This window comes from Labeo rohita, chromosome 13, assembly GCF_022985175.1.
Source record: "Labeo rohita strain BAU-BD-2019 chromosome 13, IGBB_LRoh.1.0, whole genome shotgun sequence".
Classification (NCBI taxonomy): domain Eukaryota; kingdom Metazoa; phylum Chordata; class Actinopteri; order Cypriniformes; family Cyprinidae; genus Labeo; species Labeo rohita.
In genome coordinates this window covers 33,418,242-33,438,438 of record NC_066881.1, presented here as the reverse complement: position 1 = coordinate 33,438,438, position 20,197 = coordinate 33,418,242, and the positions used below count along the sequence as shown (strand labels likewise).

Genomic DNA, 20,197 nt, shown 5'->3' with positions numbered 1-20,197 from the left:
AAACAGTGATTCTACTCCTCATTCAGTCAAAACTTTGCTTCAAGAATGAGCCACACTGCTGACATGATCTAATCCCTAACACACCCTCAGCACATGTGAGTTAACATATTCATCTTATGGGCAAGACATATCGGCATAATTTTTCATATCGGGCCGATGCCGATATTTACAATTAACGTCATTATCGGCCGATTCCGATATCAGTCCGATAATATCGTGCATCCCTAGTGTAAACTCTTTTTTTTTTTTTATTCCTGTTTCTATAAAAGTACAAAGATGTATCGTACAGCTCCGGGTATCCACATACAGCGGCGATGATTTTGTCCTCCGTTGTTGTTTCGTATTTCTGCCTCTGCTTGCTACATTGTAATCACGTCACTACTAGAGCAAGCTCCTGATTGGTTAACACGGCGCGAATATTCGCCAAAGTTTAGATTTTTTCAACTTGCCCGAAACGCTCAATTTGCGTCGTGTCATTCGCACGATTCGCGCCACCTCATTCGCAAGATGTCTATGGCGTCTTTGCATTGACTTCACATGTAAATCACTTGCGCTTAACGCTTCATTCACATCTGACGCGACTTGTGCAAATAAATCGTGCTATTCATGCGTAGTTGGACACTTGAACATATTTACTCGCTTAATTCGCGCATGAAATTCGCTTCATTTGCGCATGAAATTCACTTCACAACAGATGTGAATTCATGTCATGGGAGGGGCTTCTGCCAGGCGACTCCAGTCTTGTTGTGAAATGGCTGACATGGATTTTGTTAAGAGGGTAGCTGCGCTTTATGTGCTATGGAAGGCTGAAAAACGGCGCAGACTCGTTCGGTGCTGTGTCTGGGTCCATCACATTAGTCCATCAATATGTATACAGCTGAAATTGAGTAAAGAGCATTTTTTACAGTTTACCAGATTGTCCAACCTCCTCACTCACTTTCTTCCAAGCAAGATCCTTTTTATTCCTGTTTCTATAAAAGTACGAAGATGTATCGTACAGCTCCGGGTATCCACATACAGCGACAATGATTTTGTCCTCCGTTGTTGTTTCGGATTTTTGCCTCCACTCGCTACGTTGTAATCACGTCACTACTAGAGCAAGCTCCTCATTGGTTAACACAGCGCGAATATTCGCCAAAGTTCAGATTTTTCAACTCAAAAAACGTCAACGTCAAACGCCCAAAACGCTCAATTCGCGCCGCAGGACGTCTATTCCCGTCTTTGCATTGACTTAACATGTAAATCACTCGCGCTTAACGCTTCCCAGCAGGCACTGGACGTCTATATAACGTCAGGTTGACGTTGGACATGATGTCGGACAGACGTTGCGTTTTGGTCGAGAATGAAAATCGTGTTGATGTCAGTATTTGACGTCAATTTAACGCTGACTTAATGTTGGATTTTGGTTACACAACCTAAAAACAACAAAATATCAACGTCAGCTGACATTGGTATTGGACATCAATTTAACGTTGACATTAAACGTTGAATTTACATTGAATTTTGGTTAGCCGATGTCGCAACCGAAATTTAACCAAATATCAGCGTCTTATGACGTTGTGCGCCTGCTGGGTTCATTCGCGTCTGGTGTGAACGCACCTTAAGGGGGAAATATTAAGTAGATAGAGACCAGAATATGGCAAACACCAATGAGCAACAGCATAGCAACATGCTAAAAATATAAACACACATATTGCTAGGTTGCTTAGTCTCTGCGTTGTTCTGCTCAGTTTAGCCATTTACAGTTCATAATGACTTTTTAATGACTTGTAATGCTTTTTTAATGATTTGTGTGTCCTGTATTAAAGATTTGCGTTTGTTTACTGTATCAGAAGCAATAGCTACATATCTGACTGGGTTTTGTTTTCCAAACTTGACTAGAATATTGAATATTGTATTGCATATACATGGCCGATGTTGAATGGCGCTACAGCGTTTTACACACTACACTGTTCCAGCCCATTAAAAAAGCTCCGTCCCTTTGCACTTGGCACATTTCGAGTACTTAATGCATTCTAATCCGACATTGACCGTGTATGGAAGCCATTGTTTGAGCACTTTCACCCCCCGCTGTCAGCGGCTCCGGGACGCTCGGATTTAGCGCGGATCCTCTTTTGTTTCGCATCCCCGCTCAGTTCATTTCGAGTGGCGACTGTACCGTCTCTTATTATCATTTCAACATGAAATACTAAGCAATTATATATGCGGAGACTCTTTGAAAGCTTAAAGGGATTGGAGGGGCATGCAGCTTCCAGTCATAACAGCTTTTCATATGCAAACGCACGAGCTCGGAATCGACCTCTGAGGGTTTGGGCTCGAGCCGGAAGGCTCAGATCTCCTCCGCGCTGTTTTAATGATTATTGTGGAGGATTTCTTACCATGTTTATCTATAGTTGCCATATCAGCGCTTTTGAAATCCCCATCTGAGGGGGAAAGACGAGGGTGTGTTGAATTGCGCCCGGCGGATCGTTAAAACAGGCATCAAACAAACAAACTGCTCATTTGTCCACATTGAGAGAAGCTGCGGTCATTGATTTATCCCAGAACCGAAGTCTTTTGTGTTGCCTACACGAAACACATTTTGCTCTTTTCACAAAACAAAGACGCACAATTTACTTTAAAATTCCAGGACTTTCAAGGACTTTTAAGCACTACATTTTTGATGGTCAAGGACTTCAATCAGAGATCTCTTGAACAATGTCTTTTAAAATTCTAAAAAAAAAAAAAAAAAAAAAATAAAATAAATAAATAAATAAAATAATAGATAAAAACATACAAAAAAAAAAAAAAAAAAACCCCACACAAACAAACAACAACAAAAAAGGCAATAAATTGAAGCACCTGCAAAGTATAATACACGTTTACTATAGTAAAACCACGGTTAATTTTCTTAAGGGATTTGTATTTGTGTATACTTTTTTCTTTGTTTTGTTTTTATAACTGTACTCCTCTACTGTTTAAGCAAAAAAAATTCTGATCTGAAGCAAAAATGATTCGCGATCCGCGCTCTGAAGTTCTGATCTAAAGTAAAAGATTCACGATTAACTCACCATCATTTTACATCAGGACTCGGATCGCGAATCATTTCACTTCGGTCAGAACTTTGCGTATCGTGACTCATTTGATTTAGACCGGCACTTCAAATTATCTTCAAATTATCTTCAAATTATCAAATTATCATTTGATTTGAATCATTCAATTCGCGAAATGATTCACGAAGCTGTTCCGATCCATATAAAATGATTCGTGATCTACGCTCTGAAATCCCGATCTGAATAATAAATTGTGTACCATCATTTTACATCAGGACTCGCGGATCGCGAATCATTTGACTTCGATCGGAACTTTTGCGTATCGCGAATCATTTGATTTGAATCATTCAATTCGCGAAATGATTCACGAACGCGTTCCGATTCAAATCAAATGATTTGCGATCCACTCACCATCATTTTACATCAGGACTCGCGGATCGCGAATCATTTGACTTCGATCGGAATTTCGCGTATCGCGAATCATTGGATTTAGATCGGGACTTATCAAAAACTTGCGTATCGCGAATCATTTAGATCGGGACTTCAAATTGCGTATCCTGAATCATTTGATTTGAATCATTCAATTCGCGAAATGATTCACGAACTCGTTCCGATCTAAATCAAAGATCGATCCACGGACTCTGAATAATAAATTGTGTACCATCAGGACTCGGATCGCGAATCATGACTTCGATCGCAACTCTGTGTATCGCGAATCATTTAATTTGACCGGGACTTCAAATTGCGTATCCTGAATCATTTGCTTTGAATCATTCAATTCGCGAAATGATTCACGAAGCCGTTCCGATCAAAATAAAATGATTCGCGATCCACTCACCATCATTTTACATCAGGACTCGCGGATCGCGAATCATTTGACTTCGATCGGAACTTCATTGGATTTAGATCGGGACTTATAAAAAAAATTGCGTATCGTGAATCATTTGATTTGAATCATTCAATTCGCGAAATGATTCACGAACCCGTTCCGATCCAAACTAAGTCCCGATCTGAATAATGATTCGCGTACCATCATTTTACATCAGGACTCGGATCGCGAATCACTTGACTTAGATCGGAACTTTGCGTACCGCGAATCAACTGATTTAGATCGGGACTTTAAATTGCGTATCGTGAATCGATTGATTAGAATCATTAAATTCGCGAAGTGATTCGCAAACCCCTTCCGATCCAAATCAAACAATTCGCTATCCACGCTCTGAATATACGATCTGAATAATGATTCGCCTACCATCATTTCAGACTCGGATCGCAGATCGTGAATCATTTGATTTAGATTGGGACTTTAAATCGCGTATAGCAAATCATTTGATTTGAATCAGTCAATTCGCGAAATGATTCACGAACCCATTCCGATCTAAATCAAATGAATCGCGATGCGCGATTTAAAATCCCGATCTGAATCAAATGATTCACAATACGCGATCCGATTGGAGCGCTTCAAAACAGTTTATAATTTTGCGATGCAATGGTTTACCTGATTCGAAGTTTCGAAAAGCTCCGTTTCACCCATCACTATGTACTTTTTAAATAGTTACAAGCAACTTTATAACTATAAAATAAATGGCTCTTTTAAATTGATCTGGCTTTTGCTAGTGAATCGCTTGAAATGAATGATCAAAGTCACAAGTTTGAATCAATCGGAGCGGTTCCAGTGTAAATGACTCGCTCAATTGATTCGGTTTGTCTGTTTTTCTTTTAGCGTCTTCAGCCATGTTTACACTACACTGTCTACTTGCTTAACTCAATTATTTTCTAAAACGAACTGAAATAAGCAAAAAATATGTTTTTTGAATTGACTAAATAAAAACACTTATTTGTCTTTCAATAATTAAAACACTTTTCCAGTACTTCTTCAGGAATATTGCTGTTTTTAAGGGTTTTTAAGCCTTTAAGCCTTTTAGCACCTTGAATGCAAATGATTGCAAACACTTGTTGCAAATGCAATATACATTAGGGGTCACACAAAGCATTGAAAGTAATTTTAAAAAATACAAATTGTACAGATAGCCATATCTAGAGACCAAAAGCAACCAACTGGGAATGTTGTGTGTTTGCTGGGTACAAATGCTGATGAATGATGCTGTGTGCAGATTTCAGCTATACTTATTCTGCAGTATTTATTAATCCAATTTATTATTTTTGGACACTCATAATTGCATGGTAGTTTATGGATGCATATCACTCAATAAAATGATACCATAACCAGTGCAGCGTTTCTGATTTGCCACATCTTTAAATGACCTTTTCTTACAATGCTTATAAAAACATTATTTTCTTTTCAAGGCACAAGTCAAGAAATTTTGTACAATCTGAACATATTTTCCACTGTAAAATATCTAAAATTATGCATAACGTTTAAATTGTGTAAAAATGGTCTCAAAAGATCTCAAAAGATCATGCATGACCAAACAGTAAAAAAAAAAAAAAAAAAAAAAACATCTTCTATAAAAACATCCTGACACACTGCTTTAGTTTAAATACAGAAAGCAAAGCTAGAGTAAGTGAATCAAATGTTTAGTCTGGAAACACACACATGTTAAAGGGACAGTTGGCCAAAAAATGTAAATTACTGTCAACATTTACTCACCCTCAAGTGAATAAATAATGACACAGCTTTCATTTCTGGTTGAACGAACCCTGAAAGACCACACAGAACTCAAACCAGCCAACAGAAAAAAAAAAAAACATGACAAGCTGACAAATAATATGTGCCAAAACCTCAGAGAAACTAAACAATGAGTGGACATCTGAAACTCAGAGATAATAATCAACAGAAATTGCAACCCATGCCAAAAACAAAACATACATGAACTGAAAACTGAAATAGGAATGCGGTGAGAACACTGAAAACACAAAGTATCAAAAGTCTCATATCAGTAGATTCATTATGGCAGTATTTTACGGCTGTCATCACATCCACAGCAAACTGCACTCATTTATACACATGAAAAATAAGATCTGGCAAATGATGAAATCTCAGCATGGGAAAATGTTGAGGTTGAAGAAAGAGTTTGTTCATAAATGAAAGTTCACACCAATGGTGATGGCTATAACTAAAACATTTTGACACAGTAATCATTTTTTAGTAAGAATAGGTCATTACTCACCCTCATGATGTTTCTATTTTATTGTGTTCTTCACTTTTTGAACTATAATCTGTTCAGTCTTTCTTATTGAGAGCCACTTTCATGCAGAGTTTTGGTATTACGGGCTAATTAAACACACCTGAATGAGCTAATTGAAGTGTTTAGGGTCATTAAAAACACCTAGGCAGGTGTGATGGATTTTATTGAACGAAAGGGGATGTATTTGGTTACTAAAATTTAATGTAACGATTAAATTATAAAATTAAAACTAAAAATTAAAACAGAAAAAAACAAATTTGCGAAAAAAACAAAAACAGAATTTGGAAAACAAACTTATTTTACAGGATCATAAAATGTATTTTTTGTTAAAAATGTAAAATTGTCTAAGTTTCATGATATTCATGCCTTTTGATTATTGAAATTTAATTAACCATTAAATTGAAAAAAACAAAAAAAAACAAAACAAGCTATTTAAAGTATATTTCTATTTCTAATTAACGTTTTTGTTTTAGGATTTTTAAAACAAAGTTTTACTTTGAAATGTAAAAAACAAAAAAACTAAACAAAACAAAACCAAAAAAAAACAAAACAAATACAAGTGAATTTTCTTGAAAAATTTATAGTGATATTTAAATTTTTAAATAAAAATAAATAAATAAATAAATTCAAATTATTTAACTTTTTTTATTTTATGCATTTTAACATAATATAGTTGGATTTAACAAACTAATATATTATAGAATTTAATATATCATTATAATTTAGTGGATATAATGTATTTACTTTTGGCCCAGGCCCTCAATCAAGTTTGATTAAAATGCTTGGTAAAAAGTAATATATATTTTTTTTAATTTAGACTTAAATTTGAGTAATAAATTTATTTATTTAGACTTTAATTTGGGTCTGTTGCTCACACAAAGCTGTTTTATGACTTCAGAGCAACTATGCACTATTGTTATGACACTTTTGTGGTGTGTTTTGTCTTTTTGAAGCTTTACAGACTTCGTTGTTTTTATTTCAGCTTGTTCTTCTCTGCATTTTCTGTCTAATAAACCTGGTGTTGCATATTATGAATGTTGGCTCAGTGATGAAACTGCACCTAAATGCATAATGTCCTATGAAAGAAAGAGTCGTATGGGTTTGGAACAGCATGAGGGTGAGTAAATGGCATGATTTTCATTTTTTGACTAAACTATCCATTTACATCCGACATCAAACAGGCTGATAAAGTGAGAAGTTGCGGACGGAGTGAACATTACACATCAACGCAATCATACAAGTTCTCATTTAAAAGTGTACAAAAATGGTTCTCGCCATCAAATCCATAAATAAATGTAAGAAAAGTGTTTTTCAACTTGTGTCCTGCACATGTCAGTCAAGGTCTTTGACCTGCAGTGTCACAAAAAAAGTGTCCGTTACTCCTTTTTCCCAAAGAACTTCCTGAAGACGGATTTGTTGGGTGGTCGCGGGAGGCTCATGTAGTTCCTCGTGGGCAGATCGGAGAAGGACTCCTGCCGGACGCCGTTTGGCGAGGCCGTCGCTGTGCTTTTACAGACTGACGGCATCTCACGATCTCCGATGAAGAGAGTCACAGAATAGCTGGAGCTGCTGTCCTGGACTTTGCCTGAAGGGGGCGCTACAGGCTTGATCCTCTGATATGTGGCTGTAAAGACAGAAATATCAGCATTCAAAGCTCATATATATATATATATATATATACTGATTTCATCCACATATTTATTTGTAGGGCTCTTTGATTTCCAGAAAGTGGATAACATGGACAGAATTACGGAATTCCAGTGACAAAAATGGAATTTAATGAATTATGCGGAATGTCACGGAATTTGGAAGATGTTTGATTAGTAGGATGTATGCTTAATCAAATTGCAATAATAATAATAATAATAATAATAATAAAAATAAAAGTATTAAAAATTTATTTTTCAGGAATAATTACACAATTCTTCTTCCATTCTTTAATTTTAACAGCAAACCTTTGACTTTCAGCACTTTGTTTGTCAAAAATAGGGTAATTGTTTAATTTTTCTTATTACATTAAAAAAATGAATTATTCAATTAATTAATGATTTCAATTTTCAATGATTTCAATTGATCAGGCATGCTTTTTTTTGATTACAAAACCCTATTTAAACTTAAAAGCAAAAAGGGAGGAAAAAGACTTGAAATAAAACATTTCATAGTGCCCTAAAATGTGTTTTTTTTTTTTTTTTTCAGATTTCAATAAAATGTTTTTAGACAATTAGACATGTTTTTAATTACTAAAATTTAATTTTATGATTAAATTAAAAATAGAGAAAAAATTAAAACAGAAAAAAAAATCAGAATTTGGGAAAAACTGGAAAACACAGATAGAATTGTAGAATTACAGTGATAAAAAAAAGGAATTTACTAAATAATGCGGAACATCACGGAATTTAGATGATGTTTGATGAATAAATAAAAAGTAGGATTGTATGTTTACTCAAATGGCAATAATAATAATAATAATAATAATAATTCTTTTTTCATTCTTTTATTTTAACAGTAAACCTCTGACATGCAGCACTTTGTTTGCCAAAAAATAATGTGGAATTGTTTCATTTTTCTTGTTACATTTAAAACATGTATTAAATTTTGAACATTATAAATAATTTAAAAATTAATTTGATAATGTTTTATGCCTTCACTTGATTATCACCATTTTGGATAATAAATTGTATTAAATCATAAATACAGAAATTTTAACAAAAAACAAAACATTTCACAGGGCCTTATCATTGTAAAATGAATTAAATTGATCAGGCATGCTTTTTTGAGTACAAAACCCTATTAAAACTGAATTCCGGAGGAAATGAAATATTAAAAATAAAACACTGGATTGAAATAGTGCCCTAAAAAATTATTTTTTGGTTCAAATTTTAATAAATCGTTAAATGGTATAGGTTTTATGATTTTAATGAATTAGACATGTTTTTTATTAACAATTAAAAATAGAGGAAAAATTAAAAAAGAAAAAAAAATGAATTTGGGCAAAACTGTGGAAAACGCAGACAGAATTGCAGAAAAACACTTAAATTGAGGAAGGGGGGGAATTTTAATAATTTAAGAAAAAAATAAAACGTAGGGTCCAAAAAAAAACAAAAAACGTATTTTTGGTTCAAATTTGAATAAATTGTTGTTAAATTGTATAGATTTCATGATTTTAATTAATTAAACATATTCAATTACTAAAATTTAATTTAACCATTCAATTAAAAATGGAAGAAAAACTAAAACGGGAAAAAAAACTATTTTGAAAAAAATGAAAAACTGATACTTATTTTACAATAATTATTTGAACTTTTTTTTTTTTTGCTGTTAAGTTGTTAAATTATTGTTTGATTGTGTAAGTTTCATGATTTCATGATTTTAGATTACAGAAATTTAATTTAACCATCAATTTGGGAAAAAAAAAAATTTTCAGCGGGCCCTATATTCGTTTAAGTACAGCAGAATTCAGTCCTAATTGGATGTGGCAAATGTGTCTCGGTTTAGTTACTATACCTGAGGTAAAGGAGTGTGAGCGTCTCTTTTCGCTCGTCCAGCCCTGAATGGTGGACAAAGAGGACGGTTTCTGTCTCAGACACTCGCCATGAGAGTCAAACTCATCCTCTACAAAAAGAAAAAACAGAAAATGAATCATTCAACCTCTACAGTACAAGGGCAGACAGTATAAGTGAGTAACAAAGTACTCGAGGTAAGAAATAATGTGACCAAGGTGGAAATGACAAAATCCAGAGAGCTGAATAGAAGTGCTCCTCCAGAAATAGAAAGACGCTGACAGCAAACAGATGTGACCATGCCTCATAATGTCTGTGTGCAGCTCTGTCAGTACCAGAGTCCTCTACTGCCCTCTTTTGGATGTACAAATATCTGTACTGCATATTATTTATTACTTGCATTAAATGCTAGTGCTGAGGAAGCTACTTTTGAAGCTAAATTAATCTAATGCATGCTCATAATAGCTTGTTTATGATAAATTACATGATCAAATAGTAATGAAGTAATAATAAAAAAAAACAATAAATATTATTGCATTTAAAAAAACTGTCTTGTATTGTAACAGATTTTAAAATGTAATTTATTCCTGTGATGCAAAGCTGAATTTTTAGAGGCCATTAATGTTTTTCCCCCAATCAGTTTGCTTATATGAACCATAGCTCAAAAAAAACAAACAAATGTAACTTCACCATTCCTTGTTGGTTAGTCACAGTTTCTTACCACAATGACCTGCATCTGAGAACGAGGGGAGCAACAGATCCTGATGCCTTTGGTGGATCTGCAGAGCGTCACTGGTGTGGACTACGATCTCTTTGGTTCGGCCTGAGGCGGGCTGACTCTGTGCTAAAACGGTGGTGGTGACATAATTTCTCATGGAGCAGTGACATTTATCTCCACACTGACAGCCGGTGATAGCAGGAGAATGTCTAGGGAGCGTCGCTGAAGCTGAAGACCCACGACACGTTGATCTATTCACTAGAGAATCACTAGACGCTGTAGAGATAAGAGAGGATTTCATGTGAGTATGACTGGTCACATAATACAGCATTAAAAACCAAGACAACAACAGATAATGTACTCACCCCCTTGTCATCCAAAATGTTCATGTCTTACTTTCTTCAGACATAAAGAAATTGTTTTTTGAGGAAGACATTTCAGAATTTATTTCCATATAATGGACTGATATGCAACCCAGGACAACAAAACCAGTGTAATAAGTGTACATTTCTTGAAATTGAGATTTATATGAATAAATAAGCTTTCTGTTGATGTATGGTTTGTTAGGAAAGGACAATATTTGGCCGAGATACAACTATTTGAAAATCTGGAATCTGAGGGTGCAAAAAATCAAAATACTGAGAAAATGGCCTTTAAAGTTGTCCAAATGAAGTTCATAGCAATGCATATTACTAATCAAAAATTAAGTCTTTATATATTTACGGTGGGAAACTTACAAAATATCTTCATGGAACATGATCTTTACTTAATATCCTAATGATTTTTGTCACAAAAGAAAAATCGATAAATTTTACTCATCCAATGTATTTCTGGCTATTGTTACAAATATACCCGTGCAACATAAGACTGGTTTTGTGGTCCAGGGTCACATATGGTGCCCCGAGTTTGATCTTCCAAAATGCTTTGGCTTCAAATGATCCCAAATGCGGTTGTAAACGATCCCAGCCGAGGAAGAAGGGAAACGATTTCGATCTAGCGAAACGATTGGTTATTTTCATAAAAATAATACAATTTATATACTTCTTAATGTCAAACGCTCCTCTTGTCTTACTTATCTTTGTTTTTTTCCGGTCCATGACAGTTAGGGTATGTCAAAAAACTCCCATCTCATGTTCTCCCTAAATCGCCCTATATCGCTGTTTTACCTTTTTTGTTAAGGGTGTTTGATCTTCTTTGCATGTTCACTTCGCAAAGACTGGTTTGGTACTTCTGCAGCGATGTAGGATGATTGTGAAATGATTTTTGAGAGTTGAGGGAGAAAATATGTTTTTTTTCTAAGAGCAAGACAAGGGAGAGCAAGACAAGACGAGCGTTTGAGATTAAAAAGTACTTAAATTTTATTTTTTTAATGAACATAACCGATCGTTTCGTTAGATAAGACCCTTCTTCCTCGGCTGGGATCGTTTACAACCGCATTTGGGATCGTTTGAAGCCAATGCATTTTGGAAGTTCGAACTCGGGGCACCATATCAGTCCATTATATAGAGAAAAATCCTGAAATGTTTTCCTCAAAAAAACAGTTTCTTTACGACTGAAGAGAGAAAGACATGAACATCTTGGATGACAAGGGGGTGAGTACATTATCTGTAAATTGTTGTTCTGGAAGTGGACTTCTCCTTTAATAATACAATACCAGTGTTTGCTTGGATTCTGAGGATCCATTTCTTCATCATAAATCGGGACGAGGCACTGAGAAGATATTCAGATCCGTCCTGCAACCTGAGAAATAAAATGGTTGAAGTCATTCAACTAAATCTGAAAACAACTGAAACAATTACTTCCATCTCTGACTAAGATAAACATGAGACGCCCTTTAGTTGCTTGTCATTTACCTCAAGCAGAAGCAGTTGGGTTTTTTGGTGTACTCTGGCGACGGTTCACACACAGCTCCAATTAGGTTCAGAGGAAGGCTGGTCACACAGCTCTATGGGGTACAAATATAGAGTCATTTTGGCTACATCATACCCTTAGATGCTTTACAGCTGCCATTAAAGGTAATTCAATCACAATTTAATCACAATTCAACCTTGCAAAGTAACTAATGATGTCTGTTTGCAATAAAGAACACAAAGTTTTCCACTTGGTTGCAAATCCAGAACATGAAGTCTTCAAGCTTACCTTGAGTGTATCTTTCCTGTCCTGATAGAAGCATATTGTTTGCTTGTACAGCACAGCATGATAGGAGTTCCACGCCCTGCATGGTGCCTGAAATAGTACATTTATTTTATTGGTTGCATAAAGACCAACCGAAAATGCACAATAACAACCTAATCTGACATCTAACACAGTAGCCTGCAGGTAAAAGCATGAGGCATGTGATAATTTTGATACTCACCTTCTTTCCACCCAGTTGTAGTTTGTGTTTCCTCTCCAGTGTACCTTCCATTGACGGCAGTTCTGGTTCTTGTCTTACGCTCTGAAAAAGAAAGGTTTAGAATTAACCTTTATATGATGAGATACAATAATGTCTTTTATTTCTCAATATTCTGAAGAATGTTTAAGCATATAGTCTTTGTTCTGGTTTAATCTGCAATTATACTTCTGCGTACCTGGATATCATTAGCCCCATCCAATCCCATATGAACAGACAGGAGGCTCATGGACTGGTCCTGTGGAGAGAGAACACATATCAATGGATTAATTACATGACAAAAACAGATTACATGTGCACTAATCGTAACTACAACAACGTGCTAAATTATACAAGATGTACTGCCCACGACTTCATTTGAAGGCCAAGATTTTCAAATAAACCCCTCAATCCTCTTAGGAAGTTGCATTTTTAGCGGCAAATGCAACAGTTTCCACCATGATTCTTTCATTAACAAGCTTCTAACTCAGAAAGCCAGGGTTTCCTAAGTCTCCCACTGCTAAACCGCTCATCTCATAAATATCATTCTGACGTGTTGAAGGCAGCATAAGTGAGCTACTTAAGTCACGGGTGTCCAATCCTGGTCCTGGAGGGCTACAGTCCTGCAGAGTTTAGCTCCAGCTTTACCCAGCACACCTCCCTGTAAGTTTCTAGTAATCATGAAGACCTTCAGTTCCTTAATTCATGAGTGTTTGATTGGAGCTAAACTCTACAGGACATTGGTCCTTCAGGAGTAAGTTTTAAACCGGCGGCGTCCACACTCAGTCCTGGAGGGCCACTGTCCTGTAGAGTTTAGTTTCAAATTACCTCAACATCCCTGCCTGGAAGTTTCTAGTAATCGTGAAGACCTTGAGCTCCTTGGTTCAGGTGTGTTTGATTGGAGCTAATCTCTACAGGACATTGGTCTTTCAGAAGCAAGACTTAAACTTGCTTAAGACTTAAACTTGAGCAGGTGTTTTGAGGCAAGTTGGAGCTAAACTCTGCAGGACACCAGCCCTCCAGAACCAAGTTTGGGCACCCCTGGCCTAGAAAGACCTTGATTAGCTAGTAGGACAGTGGCCGTCCAGGACTTAGGCCAGGGTTGTCCAAACCTGGTATTGGAGGGCCACTGTCATTCAGAGTTTAGTTCCAACTTGCTCAAACACACCTGCCTGGAAGTTTCTAGTTGGCCTAGTAAGACATTGATTTGCTTGTTCTCTTGTGATTTTATTTGGGGTTGGAACTAAACTCTACAGCAAAGTGGCCCTCCAGGAGTAGGACTTAAACCAGGGGGCCACTGTCCTGCAGAGTTTAGTTTCAACTTGCCTCAACACACCTGCCTGGAAGTTTCTAGTATGCCTAGTAAGACCTTGATTAGGTAGTTTAGGTGTGTTTAATTGGGGTTAGAGCTAAAGTCTACAGGAAAGTTGGGGTTGGAGTTAAATTCTACAAGAAAGTGGCCCTCTAGGAGTAGGACTTAAACCAGAGGTGTCAAAACTCGGTCCTTGAGGGACTCCGTCCTGCAGAGTTTACCTCCAGCTTGACCCAACACACCTTCCCGGAAGTAATTTTAAAGACCTTGAGTTCCTTGGTTCAGGTGTGTTTGATTGGAGCTAAACTTTACAAGACATTGGTCATCTAGGAGCTTGACCCAGAGAGTCACTGTCCTGCAGAGTTTAGTTTCAACTTGCCTCAACACACCTGCCTGGAAGTTTCTAATATGCCTAGTAAGACCCTGATTAGGTAGTTTAGGTGTGTTTAATTGGGTTTAGAGCTAAACTCTACAGGAAAGTTGGGGTTGAAACTAAATTCTACAAGAAAGTGCCCCTCCAGGAGTAGGACTTAAACCAGAGGTGTCAAAACTCGGTCCTTGAGGGATCCCGTCCTGCAGAGTTTACCTCCAACTTGACCCACCACACCTCCCCGGAAGTTTCAAGTAATTGTGAAGACCTTGAGTTCCTTGGTTCAGGTGTGTTTGATTGGAACTTAACTCTACAGGACATTGGCCATCTAGGAGCAGGACTTGGAGACTAGGAGCTTGACCCAGAGATTCACTGTCCTGCAGAGTTTAGTTTTAACTTGCCTCAAGACACCTGCCTGGAAGTTTCTAGTATTCCCAGTAAGACCTTGATTACAAGATCAGGTGTTTATAACTGAGGTTGGAGCTAAACTGTACAGGAATGTTGGGGCTGGAGCTAAACTCTGCAGGATAGTTGATCTACAGGAGTAGGACTTAAACCAGGGGAGTCCAACCTCTGTCCTGGATGGACACTGTCCTGCAGGGTTTAGTTTTAACTTGCCTCAATACACCTGCCTGGAAGTTTCTAGTATGCCTAGTAAGACCTTGATTAGCTAGTTCAGGTGTTTAATTAGGGTTGGAATTAAACTCAGCAGGAAAGTTGGAGTTGAAGCTAAACTCTACAGGGAATTGTCCCCAGAAGTTTAAAGTAATCATGAAGACCTTTAGTTCCTAGGTTCAGGTGTATTTGATTGGAACTAAACTCTACAGAACACTGGCCCTTCAGGAGCAGGACTTAAACCAGGGGTGTCCAAACTCTGTCCTGGAGGGTCACTTTCTTGCAGAACTTAGTTTTAACTTGCCTCAAAACACCTGCCTGGAATTTTCTAGTATGCCTAGTAAGACCTTGATTACAAGTTCAGGTGTGTTCATAATTGGGGTTGGAGCTAAACTGTTTAAGCAGGGTTGGACACCCCTGACTTAAACCTTAACGACAACTAACTGGGTTTTACTGTCAACTTGTAGACCTCACCTTCAGAAACCCAGTTTCCTTCTCCTCCTCCTCCTCCTCCTCTTCCTCCTCCTCTCTATAATGGTAGATATACTTTTGCTGGTCCTCTATTTCGGGTAGTTTCACCATATCTGAAGCAGTTTCATTAACAGCCACCTGTTTGTAAACCTGTTCCTGTTGAGTGAATGCAGCCCATGACCTCCTGTCCCCTTTATCCAGAATTTGCCTTTCTTCCCTTGGGTTCTGCTGCTTCCCAGAAGCCACCATAGTCTGGATAGATGGTGGCAATCTGAACTCAGCCACAAGAAGGTTGGGTGCAGAGGCTGTGACCAGTTTCCTGAAGAGCACTGCTTGTTCTTTGGGTGAGGGTTCCCTGTGCTGGTCTGGAGAAGAGCTGGCCTGGTAGCCATTATACATGATGTCAGAGTTTAGACTCTCTCGGTAGCTGTTGGTGTGGTTCCAGATATCCTCTAGCTCCTCCTCTTCCTGCTCAAACTGTTGATGGTCAGGATGAACCGGATCATCAATGTCGATAGATAAGGTAATGCTCTTGTCCTTGGAGAACTCTAAGTTCCTGTTGGAGACTCCTGCATCCATGGATGGCACCTTCCCAATGGTCCTCTTGGGAACTGGACAATCTGAGGAGTCTACGTACGTACCCTCGGCACATAACTTGAAGCTTCCAGAGCTAGAGTGACCAGAGTCCACTGAGTCCTCTCTTCCATTGGCTCTGAAGTTCAACACCACATGAGATGCATGGCTAGGACTTAACTGTTGAGTGCTGGAGGTCTTCGCTGGCCTATGGAACACGTGTCCATTAAGATTGTGAACCAGGGTATGGATGCTAGGACATACATGAATCTCTGCCGTAGCTGAGCTGTGGTTGGCTATCCCTTGGCTTGCATCTTCTGGAATACTTACATAGTGGTTCTCCTTGTTCTCAAGTTGAGCTGCATTTGCGTTCCAACTAACCACCTCTTCTTTGGGCACTATACTGATCCCAGACAAGTGTTTCTGTTGGATATTAGTCAGATCATTGAGTGATGAGAGATGATTCTCCTCAAATGAGATGTCTTCAACAACTGGAGAAGGTGGAGGAGGAAATTCATCTTCAGTAAATGAAAGGGTGTCAATGCTGATCTTTTTGGAGTCTGTACAATCAATCTTGAGGGTTACTTCACCTGGGGAGATTTGTTTGGGCTCTTCTTTTTGCGCTGGAGGTGAGCGGGCAGTTTTAAAGGTACTCAGAGCTGTTGGACGATCAACCTGAGAGTCCTGGTGATAAGAGTCTGTCTTTTTTTGCTCAGGAGGGCCAATTGTGATGACATCTTGAATGCTAGGGATGAGGCTCATATCCTTGGGCAGGTCGAAACTTAACACCGAGCCCAAGGACAGAAATCTGCAGTGGTTCTTTACATGTCCTTGGATGGCAACCTCTAAGGTTTGATGAACTGGAGATTCAACGGCTCCTGAACATTCTGCATCTATATCTTTCACTAAAGGGTTCTTTATGTAGTCCAAGACCTGAGTCCCATCGCTGTTTGGTTTCCTTGCATTTTTCCGCTTCTTCCTTTCTTTCAGGGGCCAAGTGTGTGTATCGTATGTCAACGGTTCACATACAGGTGGCAAATCAGCCTCCTCTGACAGCTCCTCTCCCATGATCTTCTGAATAGTGTGTCTACGGTCATCTTTCTTCTTCTTCGCCTTCTTGCTCTTCCTCTTCAGGCTGCTAAAGATTGAGACGTTGCCATTCTTTGGGAGGAGGTTGTTGGCCTGCTGAAGGGTGTCCTCGATGGAGGACGAGGAGTATGGAGAGGTGCAAGGGGAAGAGAAAGCATACGGGGAGGTCCTGGGAGAGGAGGAAGAGGGCCTCTGGGCTTTGTCTCTGGGAAGCGTCATACTCTCATACACTGCCATGTTGTTTTCCGTAACATGCAAGTAAGTACTTACCTAAAACACAAGGAAAAGATTGTTTTAGAGTGTCACTTTATCACTTTTTTCTTTCATGCACAAAGAGGTTAGCATGCGTAAGTATCACACTTCAATACAAAGTCACCCTTTAAAGATATAACATGCTAATTATCTAATGTGAAGTACTCCTAAAAAGCATTTGGGCAGTTGCACTGCATTGCAAAACAAAATATCAAACGAAGTGGCATCTGCAAACAACTGGTGTCATTTTTAATGGATTCATGAAATCAGTTGTCCTCATATTCACACAGATGCAGTTCATCACATTAACTAATCAACATGTTTTACAACCACAACGTGTCTTCTTTTTGGACCTTGCAAGAGTGCCTGTGTTATCTTTACGATAAATATGACTTGGTTTGGTATTTTGTTATCTTGTGCAATGACATTCATATTTAAGTGTGGCTTAAGTGTCCAAATACTTTTTATGGCCAGAGTAATTCACAATTCAAACACTGAAAAATGATTATTTGTATAACCATTTATGAAAATAAGTGTTTTAGTATCTGAACACAGCACTTCTGTGAGTGTCTGGCTCAAGCAAAGCATTCCTAAGCAAAAACATAGACACATGTTGCTTCACATTTGTTACTGATGAATGATGACATCGCTCTGCAATGATAAAAACATCTAAGATGCTGAAACATCTTTGCCTTCACTGCTTACGTTAAGCAGCTGGAATTTACATTTGTTATGGGAAAAAATAAACATTGCTTACATTCTGTATGGAAAAATTATGCCAAACTCGCACAACACCGCCAGGGTATTATGGATGTTTGCAGGGGACTGAGTGTTTTTTTGTGTGTTGCTATTTTATTGCTAAATTTTCCAGGTAGTTGCTAAGGCATTGCTATATAATTGCTAAGGTATTCTAGATGGTTGCCAGGGAGTTGCTATGCTGTTTCAAAGGTGTTCCAAATAGTTGTCAGGGCGTTACTATGCAGCTGCTAAGGCGTTCCAGGTGGTTGCTAAAGCATTGCTATGTAATTGCTAAGGTGTTTTAGTTAGTTGCCAGGGAGTTGCTATGCAGTTACTAAGATGTTCTAAATAGTTGTCAAGGTGTTACTATGCAGCTGCTAAGGTTTTTTGAGACTGTGTGTGTGTGTTGCTATATGATTGCTCAAGTGTTCCGGGTGGTTGCTAAGGCATTGGTATGTAATTGCTACATTGTTTTAGACAGTTGCCAGGGAGTTGCTCTACAGCTGCTAAAGTATTCTGAGAGGTTTTTAGTATGTTGCTATGTAATTGCTAAGGTGTTACAGGTGGTTGGTTAGGCATTGCTATGTAATCGTTAAGGTGTTCTAGATGGTTGCTAAGTAGTTGATATGCTGTTAATAAGAGGCCTGAATAGTTGCCAGGGTGTTACTATGCAGCTACTAAGTTGTTCCAAATGGTTGCTAAGGCATTGCTATGTAATTGTTAAGGTTTTCTAGATGTTGCCAGGGAGTTGCTATGTTGTTACTAAGATGTTCTGAATTGTTGTCAGGGCGTTACTACACAGCTGCTAAAATATTCTGTTTTTATTCTTAAATATTCTATTCTGATATTCTGTTTTGTGTGTGTGTGTTGCCATATGGTTGCCAAAGTGTGGTTACCATGTACCTGCTATGGTGTTCTGAGTGGTTTTTAGTGTGTTGCTATGTGATTGATAAGGTGTTCTGGGTGGTTGCTTAGGCGTTGCTATGTAATTGTTAAGGTGTTCTAAATGGTTGCTAAGGAGTTGCTATGCTGTAACAAACATGTTCTAAATAGTTGCCAGGCATTACTACTATGCAGCTGCTAAAGTGTTCTTTAGTGCGTTGCTATGTCATTGCGACGGTGTTCCAGGTGGTTGCTAAGGCATTGCTAGGTGATCGATGTTCTAGATGGATGCTAGGGTGTTGCTACGTGATATCTAAGGTGTTCAGAGTGGCTGCTTGCATCAAAAAGCCACACCAAACCTAAACACACCACTAATATCACAAAGACATTAGGTTTACATGAGAACACAATGAACAAAAGAACACTAGCATGACTACACAAGCACCCCTTTTTTTTTTTTTACTGTGGGCTTAATGAGAATCATCTGCTCTTAAACATGTCGTCATACACAGCTGTAATGGCTTGACCTTTCACCCTGTGACTAATCTTGTGCTGCTCTGGCAGCCCCAGACCATAAATCACACTGGGCAGTCAAGAGGGCCTTCTAGAAAGTTCACAACAAATTCTCCAGCACCCCCCGCTCCTGCTGGGAGCCATTTCAAAACTCGGCGTTCATGGGAAGCGAAGGGTGAGGTCACATCTCAGCACCGCGCGGCTGTCATGAATGAGTTTACATCAGGCTTAAAGAGAGCTTACGTAAGAATGAAAAACCCCACTGCATGCACCTTATCACCTCTCTTATCATCTACTTCCTTTGTCATTGTCTTTCTCCGTTCATGCATATCTGATTAAAACAACCGATTCGCAGCAAATCTTTAGATCTAATAAAAACCCCTGGTCTCTGCTGGTTTCCGACTCATTTGTCATGACGGAGCAAGAGTTTAAATAGTAAAACGTAGGGCTGACCTTGACTAAAGACTCATAGTTATTCATTTAAGCCATTTAAGCTTTAACCCTTGTGCGCAAGGGTTAAAGCTTAAAGCTCGTGCGCAAAAAGTTACACATAGGTTTATAGAGGACAAAAATGTCCATGTCAAAAAAACTGTCATAAAAACTTGAAGCTTG

The 20,197-nt window shown here is 38.1% G+C and overlaps 1 protein-coding gene across 4 annotated transcripts in view; it reads right to left on the bottom strand.

Annotated features, from left to right (window-relative positions):
• Positions 1 to 5,154: 5,154 nt before the first annotated feature.
• The window catches only part of LOC127175708 (spectrin beta chain, non-erythrocytic 1), a 70,810-nt gene continuing 55,767 nt past the window's right edge, over positions 5,155 to 20,197 (bottom strand). For 3 of the 4 annotated variants that reach the window (XM_051126956.1, XM_051126957.1, XM_051126958.1), the window contains 9 exons: positions 15,542 to 17,470; positions 12,970 to 13,029; positions 12,756 to 12,836; positions 12,539 to 12,625; positions 12,253 to 12,344; positions 12,054 to 12,139; positions 10,403 to 10,675; positions 9,686 to 9,793; positions 5,155 to 7,805 (listed from right to left, as the gene is read on the bottom strand). In XM_051126956.1, coding sequence (XP_050982913.1) covers positions 7,558 to 7,805; positions 9,686 to 9,793; positions 10,403 to 10,675; positions 12,054 to 12,139; positions 12,253 to 12,344; positions 12,539 to 12,625; positions 12,756 to 12,836; positions 12,970 to 13,029; positions 15,542 to 17,470 — 2,964 coding nt within the window. In that variant the 3' untranslated portion in view covers positions 5,155 to 7,557. The remainder of the gene's footprint in view (positions 7,806 to 9,685; positions 9,794 to 10,402; positions 10,676 to 12,053; positions 12,140 to 12,252; positions 12,345 to 12,538; positions 12,626 to 12,755; positions 12,837 to 12,969; positions 13,030 to 15,541; positions 17,471 to 20,197) is intronic. The other variant, XM_051126959.1, reaches the window with a different exon arrangement.